This window comes from Chiloscyllium punctatum, unplaced genomic scaffold, assembly GCF_047496795.1.
Source record: "Chiloscyllium punctatum isolate Juve2018m unplaced genomic scaffold, sChiPun1.3 scaffold_1176, whole genome shotgun sequence".
In the NCBI taxonomy this organism is placed as follows: Eukaryota; Metazoa; Chordata; class Chondrichthyes; order Orectolobiformes; family Hemiscylliidae; genus Chiloscyllium; species Chiloscyllium punctatum.
Window position 1 is genome coordinate 16116 of NW_027310910.1, and position 24431 is coordinate 40546.

Genomic DNA, 24431 nt, shown 5'->3' on the forward strand with positions numbered 1-24431 from the left:
AGTCCCTCACCGATCCCCGATGAGAGTCCCTCACCGATCCCCGATGAGAGTCCCTCACGATCCCCGATGAGAGTCCCTCACCGATCCCCGATGAGAGTCCCTCAGTGATCCCCGATGAGAGTCCCTCACCGATCCCCGATGAGAGTCCCTCACCGATCCCCGATGAGAGTCCCTCACCGATCCCCGATGAGTCCCTCACCGATCCCCGATGAGAGTCCCTCACCGATCCCCGATGAGAGTCCCTCACCGATCCCCGATGAGATTCCCTCACTGATCCCGGAGAGTCCCTCACCGATCCCCGATGAGAGTCCCTCACCGATTCCCAATGAGAGTCCCTCACCGATCCCCGATGAGAGTCCCTCACCGATCCCCGAGAGTCCCTCACCGATTCCCGATGAGAGTCCCTCACCGATCCTCGATGAGAGTCCCTCACCGATCCCCGATGAGTGTCCCTCACCGATCCCCGATGAGAGTCCCTCACCGATCCCGGAGAGTCCCTCACCGATCCCCGATGAGAGTCCCTCACCGATCCCCGATGAGAGTCCCTCACCGATCCCCGATGAGAGTCCCTCACTGATCCCGGAGAGTCCCTCACCGGTCCCCGATGAGAGTCCCTCACCGGTCCCCGATGAGAGTCCCTCACCGGTCCCCGATGAGAGTCCCTCACCGATTCCCGATGAGAGTCCCTCACCGATCCCCGATGAGAGTCCTTCACCGATCCCCGATGAGAGTCCTTCACCGATCCCCGATGAGAGTCCCTCACCGATCCCTGATGAGAGTCCCTTACCGATCCCCGATGAGAGTCCCTCACCGATCCCCGATGAGAGTCCCTCACTGATCCCGGAGAGTCCCTCACCGATCCCCGATGAGAGTCCCTCACCGATCCCCGATGAGAGTCCCTCACCGATCCCCGATGAGAGTCCCTCACCGATCCCCGATGAGAGTCCGTCACCGATCCCCGATGAGAGTCCCTCACCGATCCCCGATGAGAATCCTTCACCGATCCCCGAGAGTCCCTCACCGATCCCCGAGAGTCCCTCACCGATCCCCGATGAGAGTCGTTCACCGATCCCCGATGAGAGTCCCTCAGTGATCCCCGATGAGAGTCCTTCACCGATCCCCGATGAGAGTCCGTCACCGATCCCCGATGAGAGTCCCTCAGTGATCCCCGATGAGAGTCCTTCACCGATCCCCGATGAGAGTCCCTCAGTGATCCCCGATGAGAGTCCTTCACCGATCCCCGATGAGTATTCCTTCTGGAGGGCTATGTCTGTGTACACTGCGAGATGACAGCATCTGGTTTGGAAATGACTGCTCTCCATTTGACACTGGTGATCCAGATTGGATCATGAGATTTTGACTGAGGCACTCGAAGAGCACCTAGTGCATGGGGAAGTCCTTGCCCAAGGATAGGGAAGAGGTGAGAAGGGGTAACAGCAGAATAATGCAGTAATTACTGATGTGCGTCCTTGACCCATTCAGAGCTGTTTAAATACACAGCAACATGTTGTGTTCTTGACCCCTGCAAATTCATTCTCTCTCAGTCACAATGAATCAATCCAGATGAATGAGTAACACAATTTGAGGCATGAATCTAGTTAAAGTGCAGATATGCCATCGCATACCCATCCTCTATGAGGGGCTGAATGGCCTCCAGTTCCTGTGACAGCATTTAAAGCCAGGAATCCCTAAGAGATTGCAGAATGGAAATGTTCCCCCTTCTTCCTTGGGAATAAACGGTTCCAGGCAATTCTGCTGCTGTTGCATTCTGGGAACTTCCCTTTTGGAATTTTTGGCTGTTCTTGTCCCTTCAGGATTCAGAGACGCAGCTCTCCTAGATTCCATTTCGCAGTCTCGCACTCGTTATCAAAGTGTTGCACCGAGCAGTCTGAAAAATATACAGTCCATCAATCTTACTGGAGTTCCCTCACACTCACAATCCTTCCCTTTCCCTCGCCTTACACAATTCTCTCCTCCTTTCTCAATCTCCTCTGTCTGTCCCTGTACTATCCTTTCCCCTTGTCTTCATCCCCCTCCTCTCTCCTTCATACCACATCCCTCCCAGATCTGCACCTCACCTCTCCGTTTCTCTGTCTTCAGCTGCCTGCGTCAGGTCAGCTGAATAATTGCTTCCAACCCCGAGCTGTCCATACTTGAGGAGTTCCACCTCATGACTATGGCCTCTCTCATACCCTCAACAGTGTGTGAACCCACCAATTCCTAACACCAAGAAATTTGAGCGTTGTTAAAGTTTATCAAACACAAACCTATCGAGATTGATGGTCGGTTTAGAAACCTCAACAAAGATTTATCAGATCTCTTAACAGATCAGACCAACTCACAAAGAGTCAATCACTGCATCTCAAAGTGCTTTACAAAGCAGCTTTTTAATTATCCAATCTGTTATCCCATGTCAGCGTTCCCGTTTGAGTCAGTGAGGGTTAATTTACCGCTCGGATCCAGCTTGGAGCTGTGAACCCAGCCTTACCAAGATCCCTCGGTCCAGGACCTACAGGCCTGACTAGCATCTGCAGCCATAGAGATGGACAGCACAGAAACAGACCCTTCGGTCCAACCCGTCCATGCTGACTGCATATCCTAAACTAACCGAGTCCCATTTGCCAGCACATGGCCCACATCCCTCTAACCCCTTCCGATGCGTACGTCCATCCAGATCTCTCAAAATGTTATAATTATACCCTCACTATCTCCAAGATTCAAAGTCTTTCAACTGCTGAAAAAATATTAGTTTTATTTTTGCCAAATCAGAATTTGATAAACAAGCAAATTAATGTTATTCAAACGAGTTCATAATAACAGACTTCAGGTAGCAAGTTCACTTCAAGTGAAGGGAACAAAATTATTTGAACCTCTCCCTAAATGTATAATGAATTGTAACAGATGACTAGATTATGATTGGATTGAAGTCCAGGTTCTAAACCCTAACCCACTGCACAAAGCCGCTCTCCAGCTCCCACACGGCAGAAACACTACTGTCTGAGTAGCTCAAGTCCCCCAAATTGCTTTTTAAAGCAACTATTTCATGAGGCATCTGTATCACTGGCTAGGCCCAGATTTCTTGCCCATCCTTGGTCGCTCTTGGGAAGGGGGTGGTGATCTTATTCTTGAACTGTTGCTGTCCCAGAGAGGTGGTGTTAGTGATGCTTTGAGTTCGAGGATTGTGACCCAGTGACAGTGAAGGAACAGTGAGTTGGAGGGGAACTTGCAGAGGATGGTGTTCCCGTGTCTCTGCTGCCCCTGTCCTTCTAGATGGAAGTGGTTGTAGGTTTGGAAGGTTCTGCCTGAGGATCTTTGGGGAGTTTCTGCAGTGTATCTTGTAGATGGTACACACTGCTGCTAGTGAGTGTGGGTGGGGGAGGGAGGGGATGTTGAGGGTGGTGGGTGAGGAGCTGACTCAGTGGGCTGGATGTGCTAAAATAGGAAAAGGGAGATATTCCAATCCCAATGAGTCTCAATCGTTCCTCTGTGTTGAATCCCACTCTTTTTTTGAACAAATTAGCAGGTGGTGAGGTGAATGGGAGAGTGTGTTGGGGAGTGGGTTAGGCTAACAGCTACATGAGGCTGCAGAGATGTCCCATTCCGACACGAATGATGCACCAATGGCCTACAATCCAAAAGTGCAATGTCATTTGGAGAGACCGACCCCAAACTACAAAGTACTTCCACATCAAAGACTCAAAGTGGGACTTCTGAAAGTCGGGCCTTTCTGGCTCAGCGTTCCAAACTGACCTCTTACATCAAGGACTTCCATCCATGAATCCCTCTGGGCTAAAGCAGTCAGGAGCCACTCCACCCCACGGGAAGTGATCCCCGGGTTCTCTGATAGATCAAGGGATGTCAGAGATGCAGCTGATGCCAAGTACCTACAACAAGGAGGCAGTTCCATTATTCAGCTCAGGCCCTGCGTCTCCCCGATCCCACTGATGTGCGCAGGCAAGATTCCTCAGCTGGCATCAGAGATTGGGAACAGCTTCAGGAGAAGGATCTGGTAACTCTCAGATAAGAACAGGGAGCAACAGACACCAGTCAGTGTACATATATCTCCCTGGGAGACACCAGTCAGTGTACAGATATCACCCTGAGAGACACCAGTCAGTGTACAGATATCTCCCTGGGAGACACCAGTCAGTGTACGGATATCTCCCTGAGAGACACCAGTCAGCGTACAGATATCTCCCTGGGAGACACCAGTCAGTGTACAGATATCTCCCTGGGAGACACCAGTCAGTGTACAGATATCTCCCTGAGAGACACCAGTCAGCGTACAGATATCTCCCTGGGAGACACCAGTCAGTGTACAGATATCTCCCTGAGAGACATCAGTCAGTGTACGGATATCTCCCTGAGAGACACCAGTCAGTGTACGGATATCTCCCTGAGAGACACCAGTCAGCGTACAGATATCTCCCTGGGAGACACCAGTCAGTGTACAGATATCTCCCTGAGAGACATCAGTCAGTGTACGGATATCTCCCTGAGAGACACCAGTCAGTGTACAGATATCTCCCTGAGAGACACCAGTCAGTGTACACACATCTCCCTGAGAGACACCAGTCAGTGTACACACATCTCCCTGAGAGACACCAGTCAGTGTACAGATATCTCCCTGAGAGACACCAGTCAGTGTACACATATCTCCCTAAGAGACACCAGTCAGTGTACACATATCTCCCTGAGAGACACCAGTCAGTGTACAGATATCACCCTGAGAGACACCAGACAGTGTACAGATTTCTCCCTGAGAGACACTAGTCAGTGTACGGATATCTCCCTGAGAGACACCAGTCAGTGTACAGATATCTCCCTGAGAGACACCAGTCAGTGTACACATATCTCCCTGAGAGACACCAGTCAGTGTACAGATATCACCCTGAGAGACACCAGACAGTGTACAGATTTCTCCCTGAGAGACACCAGTCAGTGTACGGATATCTCCCTGAGAGACACCAGTCAGTGTACAGATATCTCCCTGAGAGACACCAGTCAGTGTACACACATCTCCCTGAGAGACACCAGTCAGTGTACACATACCTCCCTGAGAGACACCAGTCAATGTACACACATCTCCCTGAGAGACACCAGTCAGTGTACAGATATCTCCCTGAGAGACACCAGTCAGTGTACACATACCTCCCTGAGAGACACCAGTCAATGTACACACATCTCCCTGAGAGACACCAGTCAGTGTACACATATCTCCCTGAGAGACACCAGTCAGTGTACGCATATCTCCCTGAGAGACACCAGTCAGTGTACAGATAATTCCCTGGATCTGGTCTGGGAAACAGTATGCTGTTTTGCTTGGCTTGTGAGGGATTAGTTTCACCGTTGGGCCAATTTTACAAAAATTCAAAATGTTGAAATTTAGTTGGAAATTACCTGGCAAAGTCACTGATAGAATCATCTGTCAATGTGTTTCTTGAAAGATTAAGATGAGTCAAAACACAGCCACCCTGGATTGTAGGAAAATAGATTCAAGTCAAATAAACATGGAAACGAGAGTCTGAGTACCAGGATTTCAGAATGACCCTGACTGATCAGCCAGTTCACTGGGAACGCCCTCCTTTAGGGAGTTATGATGGCACAGTGTTAGTGTCATAATCCAGACGTCCAGGTTAATATTTCGTGCCCATCCTGACACAGCTAGTTACTTGCTTGAGCAATCCATATAACATAGAACAGTATACCACATTACAGGCCCTTCAGCCCTAAGTGTTGTGCCGGCCCTTTTATCCTACTCTAAGATCAGACTAACCTACATACCCTCATTGTATTATCTTCCATGTGCCTATCCAAGAGTTGCTTAAAATATCCCTAATGTCTCTGACTCTACTCCCACCGCCAGCAGTGCATTCCACACACCCACCTACCTCGGACATCTCCCCTAAACCTTCCTCCAATCACCTTAAAATGATGCCGCCTCGTGATAGCCATTTCCACCCTGGGAAAGTTTCTTTGGCTATCCACTGTATCTATGCCTTGCATCATCTCATACCCCTCTATCAAGTCACCTCTCACCCTCCTTCGCTCCAGTGAGAACAGCCCCAGCTCCCCCAGCCTTTCTCCATAAGACACACCCTCCATCCCAGGCAGCATCCTGGCTAATCTCCTCTGCACCCTCTCGAAAGCTTCCACATCTTACAGAACTGAACACTATATTCCAAGTGTGGTCTAACCAGGGCTCTATAGAACAGTGGCATATCCTCGCGGCTCTTAAACTCAATCCCCCTGCTAATTATACACCTTCTTAACCCAATCAGCTTGGGTGGCAACTTTGAGGGATCTATGAACGTGGACCCCAAGATCCCTCTGTTCCTTTACACTGCCAAGAATTCTGCCTTTAACCCTATAATCTGCATTCAAATTCAACATTTCAAAATGAATCACTTCACACTTTTCCAGGTTGAACTCCATCTGCCACTTCTCAGCCCAGCTCTGCATCCTGTCAATGTCCCATTGCAACCTACAACAGCCCTCCACACTATCCACAACTCCACCAACCTTCATTTAATTGGCAAACTTACTAACCAACCCTTCCACTTCCTCATCCAAGTCATTTATAAAAATCACAAAGAGCAGAGGTTCCAGAACAGATCCCTGGGGAACACCACTGGTCACCGAGCTCCAGGCGGAATACTTTCCATCTACCACCACCCTCTGTCTTCAATGGGCCAGACAATTCTGTATCCAGACAGCAACGTTTCCCTGTATCCCATGCCTCCTTACTCTCTGAATGAGCCTACCATGGGGAACCTTATCAAACACCTTGCTAAAATCCATATACACCACATCCACTGCTCTACCTTCATCGATGTGTTTTGTCACATCCTCAAAAAAAAATCAATAAGGTTTGTGAGGCATGACCTGCCCTTCACAGAGCCATGCTGACTATCTCTAATCAAACTATAGTTTTCCAAGTAATCATAAATCCTGTCTCTCAGAATCCTCTTCAATACTTTGCCCACTATTGACGTAAGACTGACTGGTGTGTAATTCCCAGGATTATTCCTGTTCCCTTTCTTGAACAAGGGAATAACATTTGCCACCCTCCAATCACCTGGCACTGTTCCAGTGGACAGTGAGAATGTAAAAATCATCACCAAAGGCGCAGCAATCTCTTCCCTCACTTCCTGTAGTAACCTTGGGTATATCCCATCTGGCCCAGGGGATTTATCTGTCCTTATGTTTTTCAAACTTTTCAGCACATCCTCCTTCCTCACATCAACCTGTTCGAGTATATCAGTTGTTTCACACTGTCCTCACAAATGCCAAGGTCCCTCTGAGTAGTGACTACTGAAGCAAAGCATTCATTAAGGACCTCCCCTACTTCCTCCGACTCCTGGCACAAGTTCCCCTCACTATCCCTCAGTCTGGCCATCCTCTTGTTCCCCACATTGTGTCGAATGCCTTGGGGTTTTCCTGACTCTTACCCACTGAAGCTTCAGTGGGTGGTTTGGAGTCAGCTCTCCATCTGGAAGAGACTATGGGCTTGTGTGATCACATCAGTGATGGCCTGACGGAATCCCACACAGCTGGGTAATGTCAGAACGACAGCTGCCTTCTCATCAACCCTGGGTTTTCCCACAACGGGATACGTCTGGCTCAAGCAAAGTGGTCTCTTTGTGAAAAAAAAAACAAGAGACGTTTCTCAAATTCAGCTCCTCGAGAGACTGAGGGACAGAGGACCAAGCCTGGACAGCAGCTTTGTGGTCCTTACCTGGGTGAGGTACCTCGCAACCAGCTCCAGAAACTGCAAGGCCTCCTGGTCACAAAATATCGAGGAGATCTCCAGATGGGAAAGGACGTCATGAGGAAGATTCTTCAGCAGAAACTGGACACCTTTTAATCCCAAGTCATTGTTGGAGAGGATCAGAGTTTTCAAGTGTTTGTTCCCTGAGGGAGGAAAGTGGGTGAGTGGGCAGTGCCAATGTCAGATGGACAGGTAATTCCAGAGTCTGGTATCAGCTTCCAAACTAACCACCAGCCAAAAATAATAACAATCGAATCACTAAACCATGAACACATTGACACGCGGCTAGAACATTCCAGTCAGAGGGTTTCTCGTCATCAGTGACAATATACCTTTAAAATGAAATCCACAATCTATATCCCAACACTTCGCAGGGTCAGCACTGAGGGAGTGGTGCATTGTGGGATGGTCAGTGTTGAGGGAGTGCCGCACTGTCGGAGGGTCAGTGCTGAGGGAGTGCTGCACTGTCGGAGGGTCAGTGCTGAGGGAGCGCCGCACTGTCAGAGGGTCAGTGCTGAGGGAGTGGGCACTGTCAGAGGGTCAGCGCTGAGGGAGTGGGCACTGTCGGAGGGTCAGTGCTGAGGGAGTGCCGCACTGTGGGAGGGTCAGTGCTGGGGGACCGCTGCACTGTCAGAGGGTCAGTGCTAAGGGAGTGCCGCACTGTCGGAGGGTTAGTGCTGAGGGAGCGCCGCACTGTCGGAGGGTTAGTGCTGAGGGAGCGCCGCACTGTCGGACGGTCAGTACTGAGGGAGTACCGCACTGTCGGAGGGTCAGTACTGAGGGAGTACCGCACTGTCGGAGGGTCAATGCTGAGGGAGTGCTGCACTGTCGGAGGGTCAGTGCTGAGGGAGTGCCGCACTGTCAGAGGGTCAGTGCTGAGGGAGTGCCGCACTGTCGGAGGGTCAGTGCTGAGGGAGTGCCGCACTGTCGGAGGGTCAGTGCTGAGAGTGTGGTGCACTGTCTGAGGGTCAGTGCTGAGGGAGGGGACACTGTGGGAGGGTCAGTGCTGAGGGAGTGCCGCACAGTGGGAGGGTCAGTGCTGAGGGAGTGGGCACTGTCGGAGGGTCAGTGCTGAGGGAGTGCTGCACTGCCAGAGGGTCAATGCTGAGGGAGCGCTGCACTGTCGGAGGGTCAGTGCTGAGAGTGTGGTGCACTGTTGGAGGGTCAGTGCTGAGGGAGGGGACACTGTGGGAGGGTCCGTGCTGAGGGAGGGGGCACTGTGGGAGGGTCCGTGCAGAGGGAGTGGACACTGTGGGAGGGGCAGTGCTGAGGGAGTACTGCACTGTAGGAGGGTCAATGCTGAGGGAGTGCTGCACTGTCGGAAGGTCAGTGCTGAGGGAGTGGGCACTGTCGGAGGGTCAGTGCTGAGGGAGGGGGCACTGTGGGCGGGTCAGTGCTGAGGGAGGGGACACTGTGGGGGGGGGGTCACTGGTGAGGGAGGGGGCACTGTGGGAGGTTCCTTGCTGAGGGAGGGGGCATTGTGGGAGGGTCAGTGCTGAGAGAGGGGGCACTGTGGGAGGGTCAGTGCTGAGAGAGGGGGCACTGTGGGAGGGTGAGTGCAGAGGGAGTGCTGCACTGTCGGAGGGTCAGTGCCGAGGGAGTGGGCACTGTGGGCGGGTCAGTGCTGAGAGTGTGGTGCACTGTGGGAGGGGGCGCTGAGGGAGGGGGCAGTGTGGGAGGGGGCACTGTGGGGGGGGGGTCAGTGATGAGGGAGGGCACGCTGAGGGAGGGGGCACTGTGGGAGGGTCCGTGCTGTGGGAGAGTCAGTGCTGAGGGAGGGGGCACTGTCGGAGGGTCAATGCTGAGGGAGGGGGCACTGTTGGAGGTTCAGTGCTGAGGGAGTGGGCACTGTGGGAGGGGCCATGCTGAGAGAACTGGCACTGTGGGAGGGTCCGTGTTGAGGGAGGGGGCACTGTGGGAGGGTCTGTGTTGAGGGAGGGGGCACTGTGGGAGGGTCCGTGCTGAGGGAGGGGGCACTGTGGGAAGGTCAGTGCTTAGGGAGGGGGCACTGTGGGAGGGTCAGTGCTGAGGGAGGGGGCACTGTGGGAGGGTCCGTGCTGAGGGAGGGGGCAATGTGGGAAGGTCAGTGCTTAGGGAGGGGGCACTGTGGGAGGGTCAGTGCTGAGGGAGGGGGCACTGTGGGAGGGTCAGTGCTGAGGGCGTGCCGCACTGTGGAAGGGTCAGTGCTGAGGGAGTGCCGCACTGTCGGGGGGTCAGTGCTGAGGGAGTGCCGCACTGTCGGAGGGTCAGTGCTGAGGGAGTGCCGCACTTTGGGAGAGTCAGTGCTGAGGGAGGGGGCACTGTCAGAGGGTCAGTGCTGTGGGAGTGCCGCACTGTCGGAGGGTCAGTGCTGAGGGAGTGCCGCACTGTCGGGGGGTCAGTGCTGAGGGAGTGCCGCACTGTCGGAGGGTCAGTGCTGAGGGAGTGCCGCACTATCGGAGGGTCAGTGCTGAGGAAGTGCCACACTGTTAGAGGGTCAGTGCTGAGGGAGGGGGCACTATGGGAGGGTCCGTGCTGAGGGAGGGGGTACTATGGGAGGGTCAGTGCTGAGGGAGTGGGCACTGTCGGAGGGTCAGTGCTGAGGGAGGATGCACTGTGGGAGGGTCTGTGCTGAGGGAGTGGGCACTGTGGGAGGGTCAGTGCTGATGGAGGGGGCACTGTGGGAGGGTCTGTGCTGAGGGAGTGGGCACTGTCGGAGGGTCAGTGCTGAGGGAGGGGGCATTGTTGGAGGGTAAGTGCTGAGGGAGTGGGCACTGTGGGAGCTCCGTGCTGAGGGAGTGGGCACTGTCGGAGGGTCAGTGCTGAGGGAGTGGGCACTGTGGGAGGGGCCATGCTGAGAGAAGGGGCACTGTGGGAGGGTCTGTGTTGAGTGAGGGGGCACTGTCGGAGGGTCAGTGCTGAGGGAGTACTGCACTGTGGGAGGGGGCGCTGAGGCAGGGGGCAGTGTGGGAGGGTCAGTGCTGAGGGAAGGGGCACTGAGGGAGTGGTGCATTGTGGGAAATACCCCACTAGTTGAATGGAAACGAACAACTGGAAATCGGAAATAAAAAGAAATTGCTGGAAAAACTGCAGGTCTGGCATGGGGATGGGGGTATTTGTGGACGGGAGTATTTGTGGATGGGGGTATTTGTGGATGGGGGTATTTGTGGATGGGGTATTTGTGGATGGGTGTATTTGTGGATGGGGGTATTTGTGGATGTGACTATTTGTGGACGGGGTGTTTGTGGACGGGGGTATTTGTGAATGGGGGTGTTTGTGAATGATGGTGTTTGTGGATGGGGGTATTTGTGGACGGTGGTATTTGTGGATGGGGGTATTTGTGGACAGGGCTATTTGTGGACAGGGGTATTTGTGGATGGGGGTATTTGTGGACAGGGCTATTTGTGGACAGGGCTATTTATGGATGGGGGTATTTATGGATGGGGTATTTATGGACTGGGATATTTGGGGATGGGGGTATTTGTGGATGGGGGTGTTTGTGGACGGGGGTGTTTGTGGACGGGGGTATTTGTGGACAGGGCTATTTGTGGACAGGAGTATTTATGGACGGGGGTATTTATGGATGGGGTATTTATGGACTGGGATATTTGGGGATGGGGGTATTTGTGGACGGGGGTGTTTGTGGACAGGGGTATTTGTGGATGGGGGTATTTGTGGACGGGGGTATTTGTGGACGGGGTATTTGTGGATGGGGGTATTTGTGGATGGGGGTATTTGTGGATGGGGTATTTGTGGATGGGGGTATTTGTGGACAGGTGTATTTGTGGATGGGGGTATTTGTGGATGGGGTATTTGTGGATGGGGGTATTTGTGGATGGGGGTATTTGTGGATGGGGGTATTTGTGGATGGGGTATTTGTGGATGGGGGTATTTGTGGACAGGTGTATTTGTGGATGGGGGTATTTGTGGATGGGGTATTTGTGGATGGGGGTATTTGTGGACAGGTGTATTTGTGGATGGGGGTATTTGTGGATGGGGTATTTGTGGATGGGGTATTTGTGGATGGGGGTATTTGTGGATGGGGTATTTGTGGATGGGGGTATTTGTGGATGGGGGTATTTGTGGATGGGGGTATTTGTGGACAGGTGTATTTGTGGATGGGGGTATTTGTGGATGGGGGTATTTGTGGACGGGGGTATTTGTGGACAGGGGTATTTGTGGATGGGGGTATTTGTGGATGGGGGTATTTGTGGACAGGGGTATTTGTGGATGGGGGTATTTGTGGACAGGGGTATTTGTGGATGGGGTATTTGTGGATGGGGGTATTTGTGGACGGGGGTATTTGTGGACAGGGGTATTTGTGGATGGGGTATTTGTGAATGGGGTATTTGTGGACGGGGGTATTTGTGGATGGGGGTATTTGTGGACAGGTGTATTTGTGGATGGGGTATTTGTGAATGGGGTATTTGTGGACGGGGGTATTTGTGAATGAGGGTATTTATGCTGATGTTGGGGTGGGACAACACCAGGAAGAACCACACCCATTTCCCCCGATACCTTCCAGCCGTCAGGATTCAGTATTGAGTGTAATAATTTCAGGCGATGAATGCCCTCCTCGCTGTTCATTACCCCCCCCCCCCACCCCCCCCCCCCCCCCCCCCCCCCACCCCCCCACACCCCCACACCATGTGTCCTGTGTTAGAATCAGTTACTTCCATTACAGCCACCTCATTTTCAACCCTTTTCATTTCTCGTTAGCACCTTATCCAGTATTTATTTCTATGATGCTCTGTCATCAGCAATCTCTTTATTTGCTTATTCCTCCTCTCTCTCTCTCTCTCTCTCTCTCTCTCTCTCTCTCTCTCAGGCACTGTCTCCATGTACAGAGGAACCTCAATTATCCGAATATCGGATCATCCAAAGGGGGTCTCCATCTCCCGACAGAAACATTACATCAAAGACGTGTTTCCAACAGTGATCGCGTTGTTTGTTTACAGTGATTAAACAGGCACCGTCTCCAAATGGCTGACCGCCCGCCCTCTCTCTCCCCACACTTTCCCTGGGGTTCCACACAGGGGTGCACCCAAACCCCCCTCCCCCCCCACCCCCACTTCCCCAGATAATCTCACCAACATTGTCCTGTACAGGGCAAAGGTAGAACCTGTCAAAACATTGCAGTTACATGTGTGTGGCTGTGGCTGTGTGTGCGTGTGCGGCTCTGTGTGTGGGGCTGTGTGTGTATGTGTGTCCCTGCGTGTGTGTGTCCCTGCCTCTGTGTGTGTGTGTGGCCATGCATGTGTGTGTGTGTGTGTGGCCCTGTGTGTGTGTGTGTGTGGCCATGCGTGTGTGTGTGTGTGTGCGTGTGTGTGGCCATGCGTGTGTGTGTGTGTATGTGCGCGCGTGTGTGTTTTGGGGGACAAGGGGAGAGTGCGGGGGCTCACGTGCTTTGTGCTGGGGTGGTGTTGGACTGGGTTGGGGTGGGGGGGGAGGGGAAGAGGTGGGTGTGGTGTTGGGGGCAGGGCCTCGTGCGCTGTGTGCTGCGTGCTGCAGATAAGCAGACTTTAAAAACTCTGAGCCCCACAGGAAAGGTATTTAATCAATTTTCCGAATAATCAGTTATCCACACGAAATAGTGCCCACCCATCGCGTTCAGATAATTGAGGTTCCACTGTACACTATTCACACACCCACCCCCTACACCCAACCCCTCAGGGTAAAACCACCCTCTTCCAGCTGTTTTCTGAAAAAGGGTGACTGGACCTGAAAGGTCAACTCTGTTACTCTCTCTTCAGAAGCTGCTGAATTTGTCAAGTGCTCTGTTTTAGTACCATATTTCGAATATCTCCTTCCCCATTTGTCGATTTGACTTGCTGTCTGTCACCAGCTCAATAGAAAATCTTCAATCCTGACTGGTATTCTCCTGACCTCATCACATCTTTCTTAAAAGATCTTCCTTTGCATGATGGAGTCAGAAATCACAGGACACCAGGTTCTAGTCCGGAGTACACAGATCTTTCGGAGTGCTAACATAGAACCTAGAACATAGAAAAATACAGCACAGTACAGGCCCTTCGGCCCTTGATGTTGCGCCGACCGAAGCCTACCTAACCTACACTAGCCCAATAACCTCCATGTGCTTGTCCAATGCCCGCTTAAATGACCATAAAGAGGGAGAGTCCACCACTGCTACTGGCAGGGCATTCCATGAACTCACAACCCACTGAGTAAAGAATCTACCCCTAACATCTGTCCTATACCTACCACCCCTTAATTTAAAGCTGTGTCCCCTAGTAACAGCTGACTTCATTAGTGGAAAAAGGTTCTCACTGTCAACCCTATCTAAACCCCTAATCATCTTGTACACCTCTATCAAGTCACCCCTAAACCTTCTTTTCTCCAATGAAAACAACCCCAAGTGCCTCAGCCTAGCCTCATACGATCTTCCTACCATACCAGGCAACATCCTGGTAAACCTCCTCTGCACCCGTTCCAATGCCTCCACATCCTTCCTATAGTATGGCAACTAAAACTGCACACAATACTCCAGATGCAGCCGCACCAGAGTCTTATACAACTGCAGCATGACCTCAGGACTCCGGAACTCAATTCCTCTACCAATAAAAGCCAGTACGCCATATGCCTTCTTCACCGCACTATTTACCTGGGTGGCAACTTTCAGAGATCTGTGTACATGGACACCAAGATCCCTCTGCTCTTCCACACTACCAAGTATCCGACCATTAGCCCAGTACCCCATCTTTTTATTACTCTTACCAAAGTGAATCACCTCACACTTAGCTACATTGAACTCCATTTGCCACCTTTCTGCCCAGCTCTGCAGCTTGTCTATATCCCGCTGTAACCTGCCACATCCTTCCTCACTGTCTACAACTCCTCCGACTTTTGTATCATCCGCAAACTTGCTCACCCAACCTTCTAACCCTTCCTCCAGGTCATTTATAAAAATGACAAACAGCAATGGTCCCAAAACAGATCCTTGTGGAACACCGCTAGTAACTAGCTGTGCCTTTGTTAAGTGAAGTCTATCAGGTCCAGCAGTTGTGTACCTCATCTGACAAAGGGGCAGCGCTCAGAAAGCTTGTGATTTCAAATAAACCTGTTGGACTATAACCTGGTGTTTTGTGACTTCTGACTTTGGAAGAAGTGAGGACTGCAGATGCTGGAGACCAGAGCTTAAAAATGTGTTGCTGGAAAAGCGCAGCAGGTCAGGCAGCATCCAAGGAGCAGGAGAATCGACGTTTCGGGCATAAGCCCTTCTTCAGGAACGACTTCTGACTTTGCCCACCCCAGTCCAATACTAGCACCTCCACATAAGAAAAGATATAACTATGTTCACTAGAGCTTAGAAAATTGAGAAATTGTATCAGATTCTAACAGGACGGGGCAGACCAGATCCAGGGAGGATGTTTCCCTGGGTGAGGAGTCTAGAACCAGAGGATCCAGTCCTAAGATGGGGGGGGGGTAGACTCGTATCTGAGGTGAGACAGAGATGAAAAAAATTCCTTCACCCAAAGAATGGGGGGCATTTAGAATTCTGCTGAACAGGCACATGGAGAGCAGTGAGTTGGGTGTGTAGATTAAGTTATTATATTTTACATTAGGATTAAACCTTGGCACAGCATCGTGGGCCGAAGGGTCTGTTCTGTGCTGGACTTTCCTATGTTCTATGTTCTACACCATGAAGGCAGTGGAAGCCAAGTCCCTGAATATATTCAAGAAAGAGATTGACACATTTCTAGATTTTAAGGGTATGAAGGGGAGTGGGGAGACAGTGGGAATATGGGATTGATGTGATCGTATCACATGGGGGCACAAACCTGAAGGGCTGAATGGCCTACTCCTGCCTGCCAGTTTCCGTGATTCTAGGTTAGTGTGCACTTTCCCAGGATGTTCTGCCTCTAACTCTGTGCAAGTCGCTGACACAGAACATCGTGATATCACCCTTAAAGCTGGAGATTGTATCTTATACAGCATGCAAGAGACCCTTCAACCCATCAAGTCTGTGCTGACCTGGCTACACTAGTCCCATGTTCCAGCTCTTGGCCCGTGGCCTTGAATGTTACGACATTTCCCACCTCAACTCCCCTCCGAGGCAGCGTATTCCAAACTGTCGCCCCTTTGTCGGGATTTTCCTTGTGAGGAGCTGAGGGGAGTTATGATGCTGTCGAGACGGGAGTTTGACCTTGTCTTTTACCTTTCATTGTGCAGGTCAGAGCGAAGTTCTGCAGGAACCTGGCTGTGAGGCCACAGGCCTGGAGTTTGAGCGTGCTCAGTAGTGGGCAGGATCTGATGAGGGAGGCGATAGACTGAGAGCAGCCATCACCCAAAGGATTCAGGCTGAGGTTCAATTCCTCCAGACTCTGAAACACAAACAAAATAAAATTAACGCACTGAATTACTTGTGGTGTAAACTAATATTTAGGATTATCCGGCAAGATCGCAAGGTCTCTGCTCATCTATGTTATTGATTATTGATAATTCGACTAACGGAACAAAATACTTCCGCTCATGTCCTTCAGATAATTGAGGTTCCTCTCAATATTTATACAACCTTCTCTGGCCACCCATCACAGCACTCAGTGTTAATTGTACCATTTAGAATAAAGATATTGGTAAAGTTACCATAGTCCAAACAGACTATGAGGCTGCTCTCCTCATTCGAGAGACAACTGGGGCTGGTTTAACCTGAGGGTCACCATGCCTCAGGCAAGGGGAGAGAACGAGAGGGAGATCCCTCAGACAGGGCGGGGATTGAACCCATGTGACTCTGCATGAGCTGTCCCTCCAACTGTGCTAACCAGCCCTGAGGTTAAAGGTTGACTATTGATTCTGGTTGATTGACTATCTTGAGCACAAAGAAATGGAGTCAGCCATAGTTTACTTTTGAATGGGGTTTTTAAAAGGTCGGTTTCAGGAGGAGAGGGGCCAGGCCGCTCAGAGCCCAGGAGATCTGCTCCGACCCCTGGCCAAAAGGACCATCCACAGGTGCACACCTGGATAGAGGGGACACAGAGAAGATGCATCCACCAGCAGGAGTCATAGAGTCATAGAGATGTACAGCACAGAAACGGATATCCCAGCCCAATCTTGTCCCACCTGCCAGCACTCGGCCCATATCCCTCCAAACCCTTCCTATTCATATACCCATCCAAATGCCTCTTAAATGTTGCAATTGTACCAGCCTCCACCACATCCTCTGGCAGCTCATTCCAAACACGTACCACCCTCTGTGTGAAAAGGTTGCCCCTTGGGTCGCTTTTATATCTTTCCCCTCTCGCCCTAAACCTATGTCCTCTAGTTCTGGACTCCCTGACCCCAGGGAAAAGACTTTGTCTATTTACCCTCTCCATGCCCCTCATAATTTTGCAAACCTCTATAAGGTCACCCCTCAGCCTCCGATGCTCCAGGGAAAACAGCCCCAGCCTGTTCAGCCTCTCCCTGTAGCTCAAATCCTCCAACCCTGGCAACATCCTTGTAAATCTTTTCTGAACCCTTTCAAGTTTCACAACACGGTGGTACAGTGGTTAGCACTGCTGCCTCACAGCGCCAGAGACCCGGGTTCAATTCCCGCCTCAGGCGACTGACTGTGTGGAGTTTGCACATTCTCCCCGTGTCAGCGTGGGTTTCCTCCGGGTGCTCCGGTTTCCTCCCACAGTCCAAAGATGTGTAGGTCAGGTGAATTGGCCATGCTAAATTGCCCGTAGTGTTAGGTAAGGGGTAGATGTAGGGGTCTGGGTGGGTTGCGCTTCGGCGGGTTGGTGTGAACTTGTTGGGCCGAAGGGCCTGTTTCCACACTGTAAGTAATCTATCTAATCTAAACATCTTTCTGATAGGAAGGAGACCAGAATTGCAAGCAATATTCCAACAGTAGCCTAACCAATGTCCTGTACAGCTGCAACATGACCTCCCAACTCCTGTACTCAATACTCTGACCAATAAAGGAAAGCATACCAAACGCCTTCTTCACTATCCTATCGACCTGTGACTCCACTTTCAAGGAGCTATGAACCTGCACTCCAAGGTCTCTTTGTTCAGCAACACTCCCTAGGACCTTACCATTACGTGTATAAGTCCTGCTAAGATTTGATTTCCCAAAATGCAGCACCTCGCATTTATCTGAATTAAACTCCATCTGCCACTTCTCAGCCCATTGGCCCATCTGGTCCAGATCCTGTTGTAATCTGAGGTAACTCTCTTCGCTGTCCACTTCACCTCCAATTTTGGTGTCATCTACAAACTTACTAACTGTACCTCTTATGTTCACACTCAAATAGTTTATATATATGATGAAAAGTAGTGGACCCAGCACCGATCCTTGTGGCACTCCACTGGTCACAGACCTCCAGTCTGAAAAACAACCCTCCACCACCACCCTCTGTCTTCTACCTTTGAGCAAGTTCTGTATCCAAATGGCTAGTTCTCTCTGTATTCCATGAGATCTAACCTTGCTAACCAATCTCCCATGGGGAACCTGGTCGAATGCCTTACTGAAGTCCATATAGATCACATCTACCACTCTGCCCTCATCAATCCTCTTTGTTACTTCTTCAAAAAACTCAATCAAGTTTGTGAGACATGATTTCCCACACACAAAACCATGTTGACTATCCCTAATCAGCCCTTGCCTTTCCAAATACATGTACATCCTGTCCCTCAGGATTCCCTCCAACAACTTGCCCACCACCGAGGTCAGGCTCACCGGTCTATAGTTCCCTGGCTTGTCCTTACCACCCTTCTTAAACAGTGGCACCACATTTGCCAAACTCCAGTTTTCCGGCACCTCACCTGTGACTATCGATGATACAAATATCTCAGCAAGAGGCCCTGCAATCACTTCTCTAGCTTCCCACAGAGTCCTCGGGTACACTTGATCAGGTCCTGGGGATTTATCCACCTTTAAGTGTTTCAAGACATCCAGCACTTCCTCCTCTGTAATCTGGACATTTTGCAAGATGTCACCATCTATTTCCCTACAGTCTATATCTTTCATATCCTTTTCCACAGTAAATACTGATGCAAAATATTCATTTAGTATCTCCCCCATTTTCTGTGGCTCCACACAAAGGCAGCCTTGCTGATCTTTGAGGGGCCCTATTCTCTCCCTAGTTACCCTTTTGTCCTTAATATATTTGTAAAAACCCTTTGGATTCTCCTTAATTCTATTTGCCAAAGCTATCTCATGTCCCCTTGTTGCCCTCCTGATTTCCCTCTTAAGTTTACTCCTCCTGCCTTTATACTCTTCTCAGGATTCACTCGATCTATCCTGTCTGTACCTGACATATGCTTCCTTCTTTTTCTTGGAGACTAGGACCCGCGGGCACAGCCTCAGGGTGAAGGGACAACCCTTTAGAACAGAGATGAGGAGAAATGTCTTCAGGTGGAGGGTGGGGAAACTGTGGAACTCATTACCACAGAGGGCTGTGGTGGCCTGGTTATAGTGTGTATTTAAGACAGAGCTAGACAGGTATTTAGTCAAGATGAGAGTGGTGTTGGAAAAGCACAGCAAGTCAGGAATGAGCTGAGGAAGGGCTTTTGCCTGAAACGTCAATGTCTCCTGCTCCTCGGATGCTGCCTGACCTGCTGTGCTTTTCCAGCACCACACTAATCTTGACTCTAATCTCCAGCATCTGCAGTACCCACTTCCACACAGGTAGGTACTTGATTAGTAAGAGGGATCAAGGGTTTCAGGGAGAAGGCAGGAGAATGGGATTGAGAAACATATCAGCCATGATGGAATGGTGGAGCAGAATTGATGGGCTGAATGGTCGATGCTCAATTTTCAAAAAATGAATTAAACTGAAGAGTAGTTTGAGACGGAGCTGGTATTCGGTGGTTGCTGGAATCGGTTGTGGTAATCGTTCGTGGTAATTGTTGCTGGAATCGGTGGTGGTAATCGGTGATAATTGGAGGTGGTAATCGGTGGTGGGAATCGGTGGTGGAATCGGTGGTGGTAATCGGTGGTGGAATCGGTGGTGGAATCGGTGGTGGAATCGGTGGTGGAATCGGTGGTGGTAATCGGTGGTGGAATCGGTGGTGGAATCGGTGGTGGAATCGGTGGTGGTAATCGGTGGTGGGAATCGGTGGTGGGAATCGGTGGTGGGAATCGGTGGTGGTAATCGGTGGTGGAATCGGTGGTGGAATCGGTGGTGGAATCGGTGGTGGAATCGGTGGTGGGAATCGGTGGTGGGAATCGGTGGTGGGAATCGGTGGTGGGAATCGGTGGTGGAATCGGTGGTGGGAATCGGTGGTGGGAATCGGTGGTGGGAATCGGTGGTGGGAATCGGTGGTGGGAATCGGTGGTGGGAATCGGTGGTGGAATCGGTGGTGGGAATCGGTGGTGGGAATCGGTGGTGGGAATCGGTGGTGGTAATCGGTGGTGGAATCGGTGGTGGAATCGGTGGTGGGAATCGGTGGTGGGAATCGGTGGTGGAATCGGTGGTGGAATCGGTGGTGGAATCGGTGATGGAATCGGTGGTGGAATTGGTGGTGGGAATCGGTGGTGGGAATCGGTGGTGGGAATCGGTGGTGGAATCGGTGGTGGGAATCGGTGGTGGAATCGGTGGTGGAATCGGTGGTGGGAATCGGTGGTGGGAATCGGTGGTGGAATTGGTGGTGGGAATCGGTGGTGGTAAGCATTAGTGGAACAATTGGAGAGGGAGCTGAGGGGATTTGATTTGTTGATCAGAGCACTGGGTAGTGTGTACTGTAGCCCAGCTTGTACTGTCAGAGGGTTAGCAGAATCAGGCAGAACCTGACTGGGCTCCAGCAATCTGACAGGACATCTGATCCACAGGCCGGGTTCATTCTTAAACAGGTTATCCAACTGTTCCCATCCTCCTTGCTAACTTGGTCATCTACCCAATCAAAACACTTCATAATTTTGAACATCTCGATAAGATCTCACATTCACCCCTTTGCCTTCGTAAAGAACAATCCCAGCTGAGACTCAGAGTCCTACAGCACAGAGACAGGCCCTTCGGCCCTAACTGCTCCATACCGACCAAAATGACCACCCACACTAACCCCATTTCCCCGCACTTGGCCCACATCCTTCTAATCCTTTTCTATCTGTGTATTTGTCCAAATGCCTTTTAAATGTTGTTAATGGACCCACCTCAGCCACTTCCCCTGGCAGCTCATTCCACATGTGTACCACCCTCTGTGTAAAAAAGGTTGCCCCTCAGGTTCCCTTTTATTCTTTCCCCTCTAACCTTAAACTGATGCTCCTCTAGTCCTCAATTCCCCAAAGCTGAGAAAAAGACTGAGTACATTCACCCTATCCATGCCTCTCATGATCTTATACACCTCTATAAGATCCCCCCCTCAGTCTCCTACGCTCTAAAGAGAAAAGTCCTAGCCTGTCCAACCTCGCCCTATAGCTCTAACCATCGAGTCCAGGCAACATCCTTGTAAATTTCTTCTGCACTCTTTCCAGTTTAATAACATCCTTCCTACAACAAGGTGATCAAAACTGAACACAATACTCTAAGTGCGGCCTCACCAACGTCCTGTATAACAGCAACATAACTTCCCACCTTCTATACTCAGTGCCCTGACTGATGAAGGCCAGTGTGCCAAAGGTCTCCTTCACTGCCCTGTCTACCTGGGACTCCACTTCCAGAGAACTGTGTACCTGAACTCCTAGGTCCCTCTGTTCCACTACATTCCTTAAAGCCCGAACATTCACCATGAAACTCCTGCCTTGATTGTTCAGTCTCTCCACATTCACTGAATTCCCTCATCCCTGATACTGTTTGGTCTCCTTTGTCTCCTGTCTTGAGGCAGGGCTTTTACTGAGAGAAATTATTCCCTGAAGTGGTTTTGGGCAGGGAATAGGTGTGCTCCAGGAGTGTGGGGGTGGGCAGGGGTTATGGGACCTTCAAGTTCGGGGTAACATCAGGAAGCACTTCATCGCACAAAGGGGAATGGGAGTCTGTGACTGTCCTCGAGAGTGACTGAGGGGGAGCTGACCCTCTCTGACTGAGATGGACGGAATCTTGTTGCTGAAGGTTATTGAGGGAAATAAAGTAACGTTGTGTGAACGGAGTCGGGCCACAGGTCAGCTGTCACACCTGATTGAATGGTGACCCACTCAACGGAGCCGAATGGCCTTCTCCTGAAACACGTTGACATAGAGTCATAGAGATGGACAGCACGGAAACAGACCCTTCGGTCCAACCTGTCCATGCTGACCAGATATCCCAACCTAATCTAGTCCCACCTGCCAGCACCCAGCCCATATCCCTCCAAACCCTTCCTATTCATATACCCATCCAAATGCCTTTTAAAAGTTGCAATTGTACCAGCCTCCACCACATCCTCTGGCAGCTCATTCCACACACCTACCACCCTCTGTGTGAAAAAGTTGCCCCTTAAGTCTCTTTTATATCTTTCCCCTCTCACTCTAAACCTATACCCTCTAGTTCTGGACTCCCCCACCCCAGGGAAAAGACGCTCCAGGGAAAACAGACCCAGCCTGTTCAGCCTCTCCCTGTAGCTCATCGTTAGTGAGATCTCAAACCTGAAAAGCGGCCTCCTCAGTTGGCCTGCTGGCCTGACAGAGCGTGCTCAGGCCTTGGTGTGTGATCTGATTGGAGGAGAGGTCCAGCACCCTCAGGTTGGGCATGGTTACCAGGCAGGCCAGCAGCTCCCCCATGGTATCGTCACCCAGGCGATTGGCAGACAGGCACAGCTGGTGGGTGGGGGTCTGCAGTTTCAGGGCCCTCAGGATGGGACTCAGGTGCTCCTTGCTCAGCGACAGGCTGGACAGGTCAACGAGGGAGCCTTGCTCCTGGAGCTGGAGAATCTTGACCATGGACGGGTTTGCATCTGCAGGCAGTCAGACACAACAACGAGATTATTACAGCAACCAGCTCTGCCCTGTCTCTGCAGACAATCCAATCACAGTGTGTCCCTGTTCCTCGTGCTCAGCCCTAACAGGTCAGAAATAGAGGGTCTCACTTACCCAGTTCGGAGGGCAGATTGGAATCATTCACATTGCTGTGGGTCTGGAGTCACATGTAGGCCAGACCAGGTAAGGAGATGAGTGACCCAGATGGGTGTTTTTACTCCAGACCCACAGCAATGTGGGTGACTCCTAACTGCCCTCTGAAATGATGAAGTAAGAGACTTGTGCGACTTGAACCTCTAAGAAACCTAACAAAGGGAATCAAACAGACAGCAACTGGGCATCACTGGAAAAGACAACAGGAAACTTCCCTGTTGACCCTGCACTGTCCCCCTCACTAACACCCGGGGGGGCGAGGGCCAACGCTGGGAGAGCTGTCACACAGACTGACCAAGCAACAGCCTGACACAGTCATACTCACGGAAACACACCTCACAGACAATGTCCCAGACCCCACCATCCCCATCCCTGGATAGGTCCTGTCCCTCCGGCAGGACAGACCCAGCAGAGGGGGCATCACAGTGGAATACAGTCGGGAGGGAATCGTCCCTGGGAATCCTCAACATTGACTCCAGGCTCCATGAAGTCTCATGGCTTCAGGTTAAACATGGGCAAGGAAACCTCCTGCTGATGACCACGTACCGTCCTCCCACGGCTGATGAATCAGTACTCCTCCATGTTGAATAACACTTACAGGAAGCAGGGGCACAGAGTGTACTCTGGGTGGGGGAGTTCAATGACCCCCCCCCCCCCACCAAGAGTGACTCAGTAGCAGTATTACTGATGGAGGCACTGTGGGTCATCTACAGTAGCACAATCTGTAACCTCTTGGCCCGGCATATCCCCCACTCAACCATTACCATCAAGTCAGGGGATCGACCCTGGTTCAATGGAGAGTGCAGGAGGGCATGCCAGGAGCAGCACCAGGGATACCTGAAGATAAGGTGTCAGCCTGGTGAAGCGACCAAACAGGATTACTTGCATGGCAAACGGCACAAGCAGCAAGTGACAGACAGTGCTAAGCGATCCCACAACTCATGGATTAGATCTAAGCTCTGCAGTCCTGCCACATCCAGTCGGGAATGGTGATGAATCGTGTAACTCACTGGAGGAGGAGGCTGTACAAATATCCCCATCCTCGATGATGGAGGAACCCAAGCACATCAGTGCAATCGATAAGGCTGAACCTTTCGTGTCAATTTTCAGCCAGAGGTGCTGAGTGGATGATCCATCTCGGCCTCCTCTAGTGGTCCCCAGTGTCACAGATACCAGTCTCCAGACAATTCAATTCACTCCACGTGATATCAAGAAACAGCTGGAGGCACTGCATACTGCAAAGACCACAGACCCTGACAATACTCCGACAATAGGACTGAAGAGTTGTGCTTCAGAACCTGTCGTTCCCCTACACAAGCTGTTCCAGTACAGTTACAACACTGGCATCTACTGGACAATGGAAAATTACCCAGATATACCCTGGACATTAAAAGCAGAGCAAATCCAACCCGGCCAATTCCTGCCCCATCAGTCTCCTCTCGATCCTCAGTAAAGTGATGGACGGTGTCAGTAACAGAGCTACCAAGCAGCACCTGCTCAGCAATAACCTGCTCAGTGACCTGCCCAGTTTGGGTTCCCCCCAGGGTCACTCAGCTCCTGACCTCATTACAGCCTCAAACATGGACAAAAGAGCTGGATTCCAGAGGGGAGGGGAGAGGGACAGCCTTTGACATCAAGGCTGCATTCGACTGAGTTTTGGAGATCAGTCATCTCAGCCCCAGGACATCTCCGCAG

The 24431-nt window shown here is 51.2% G+C and overlaps 1 protein-coding gene across 1 annotated transcript; it reads right to left on the bottom strand.

The window, feature by feature from the left end:
* Positions 1 to 986: 986 nt before the first annotated feature.
* LOC140474780 (tonsoku-like protein) lies at positions 987 to 22556 on the bottom strand. The gene is made up of 6 exons (XM_072567730.1): positions 22254 to 22556; positions 15927 to 16092; positions 7739 to 7914; positions 5401 to 5474; positions 3751 to 3884; positions 987 to 1888 (listed from the first exon to the last, which is right to left on the bottom strand). The coding sequence occupies exons 1-6, from the start codon at positions 22545 to 22547 to the stop codon at positions 1818 to 1820; spliced, it is 915 nt and encodes a 304-aa protein (XP_072423831.1). The 5' UTR covers positions 22548 to 22556; the 3' UTR covers positions 987 to 1817.
* Between the last annotated feature and the right edge of the window lie 1875 nt (positions 22557 to 24431).

Bases quoted from the DNA above. Each gene is read 5' to 3' on its own strand.
- LOC140474780 (XM_072567730.1), bottom strand. From the start codon at position 22,547: ATGGTCAAGATTCTCCAGCTCCAGGAGCAAGGCTCCCTCGTTGACCTG. The intron at 7,915-15,926 runs GTAAAAGACAAG...TTCCTCCCTCAG, and splicing joins TCTGACCTGCACAATGAAAG to GGAACAAACACTTGAAAACT. The intron at 3,885-5,400 runs GTAATTTCCAAC...TCCTTGTTGTAG, and splicing joins TCTATCAGTGACTTTGCCAG to GTACTTGGCATCAGCTGCAT.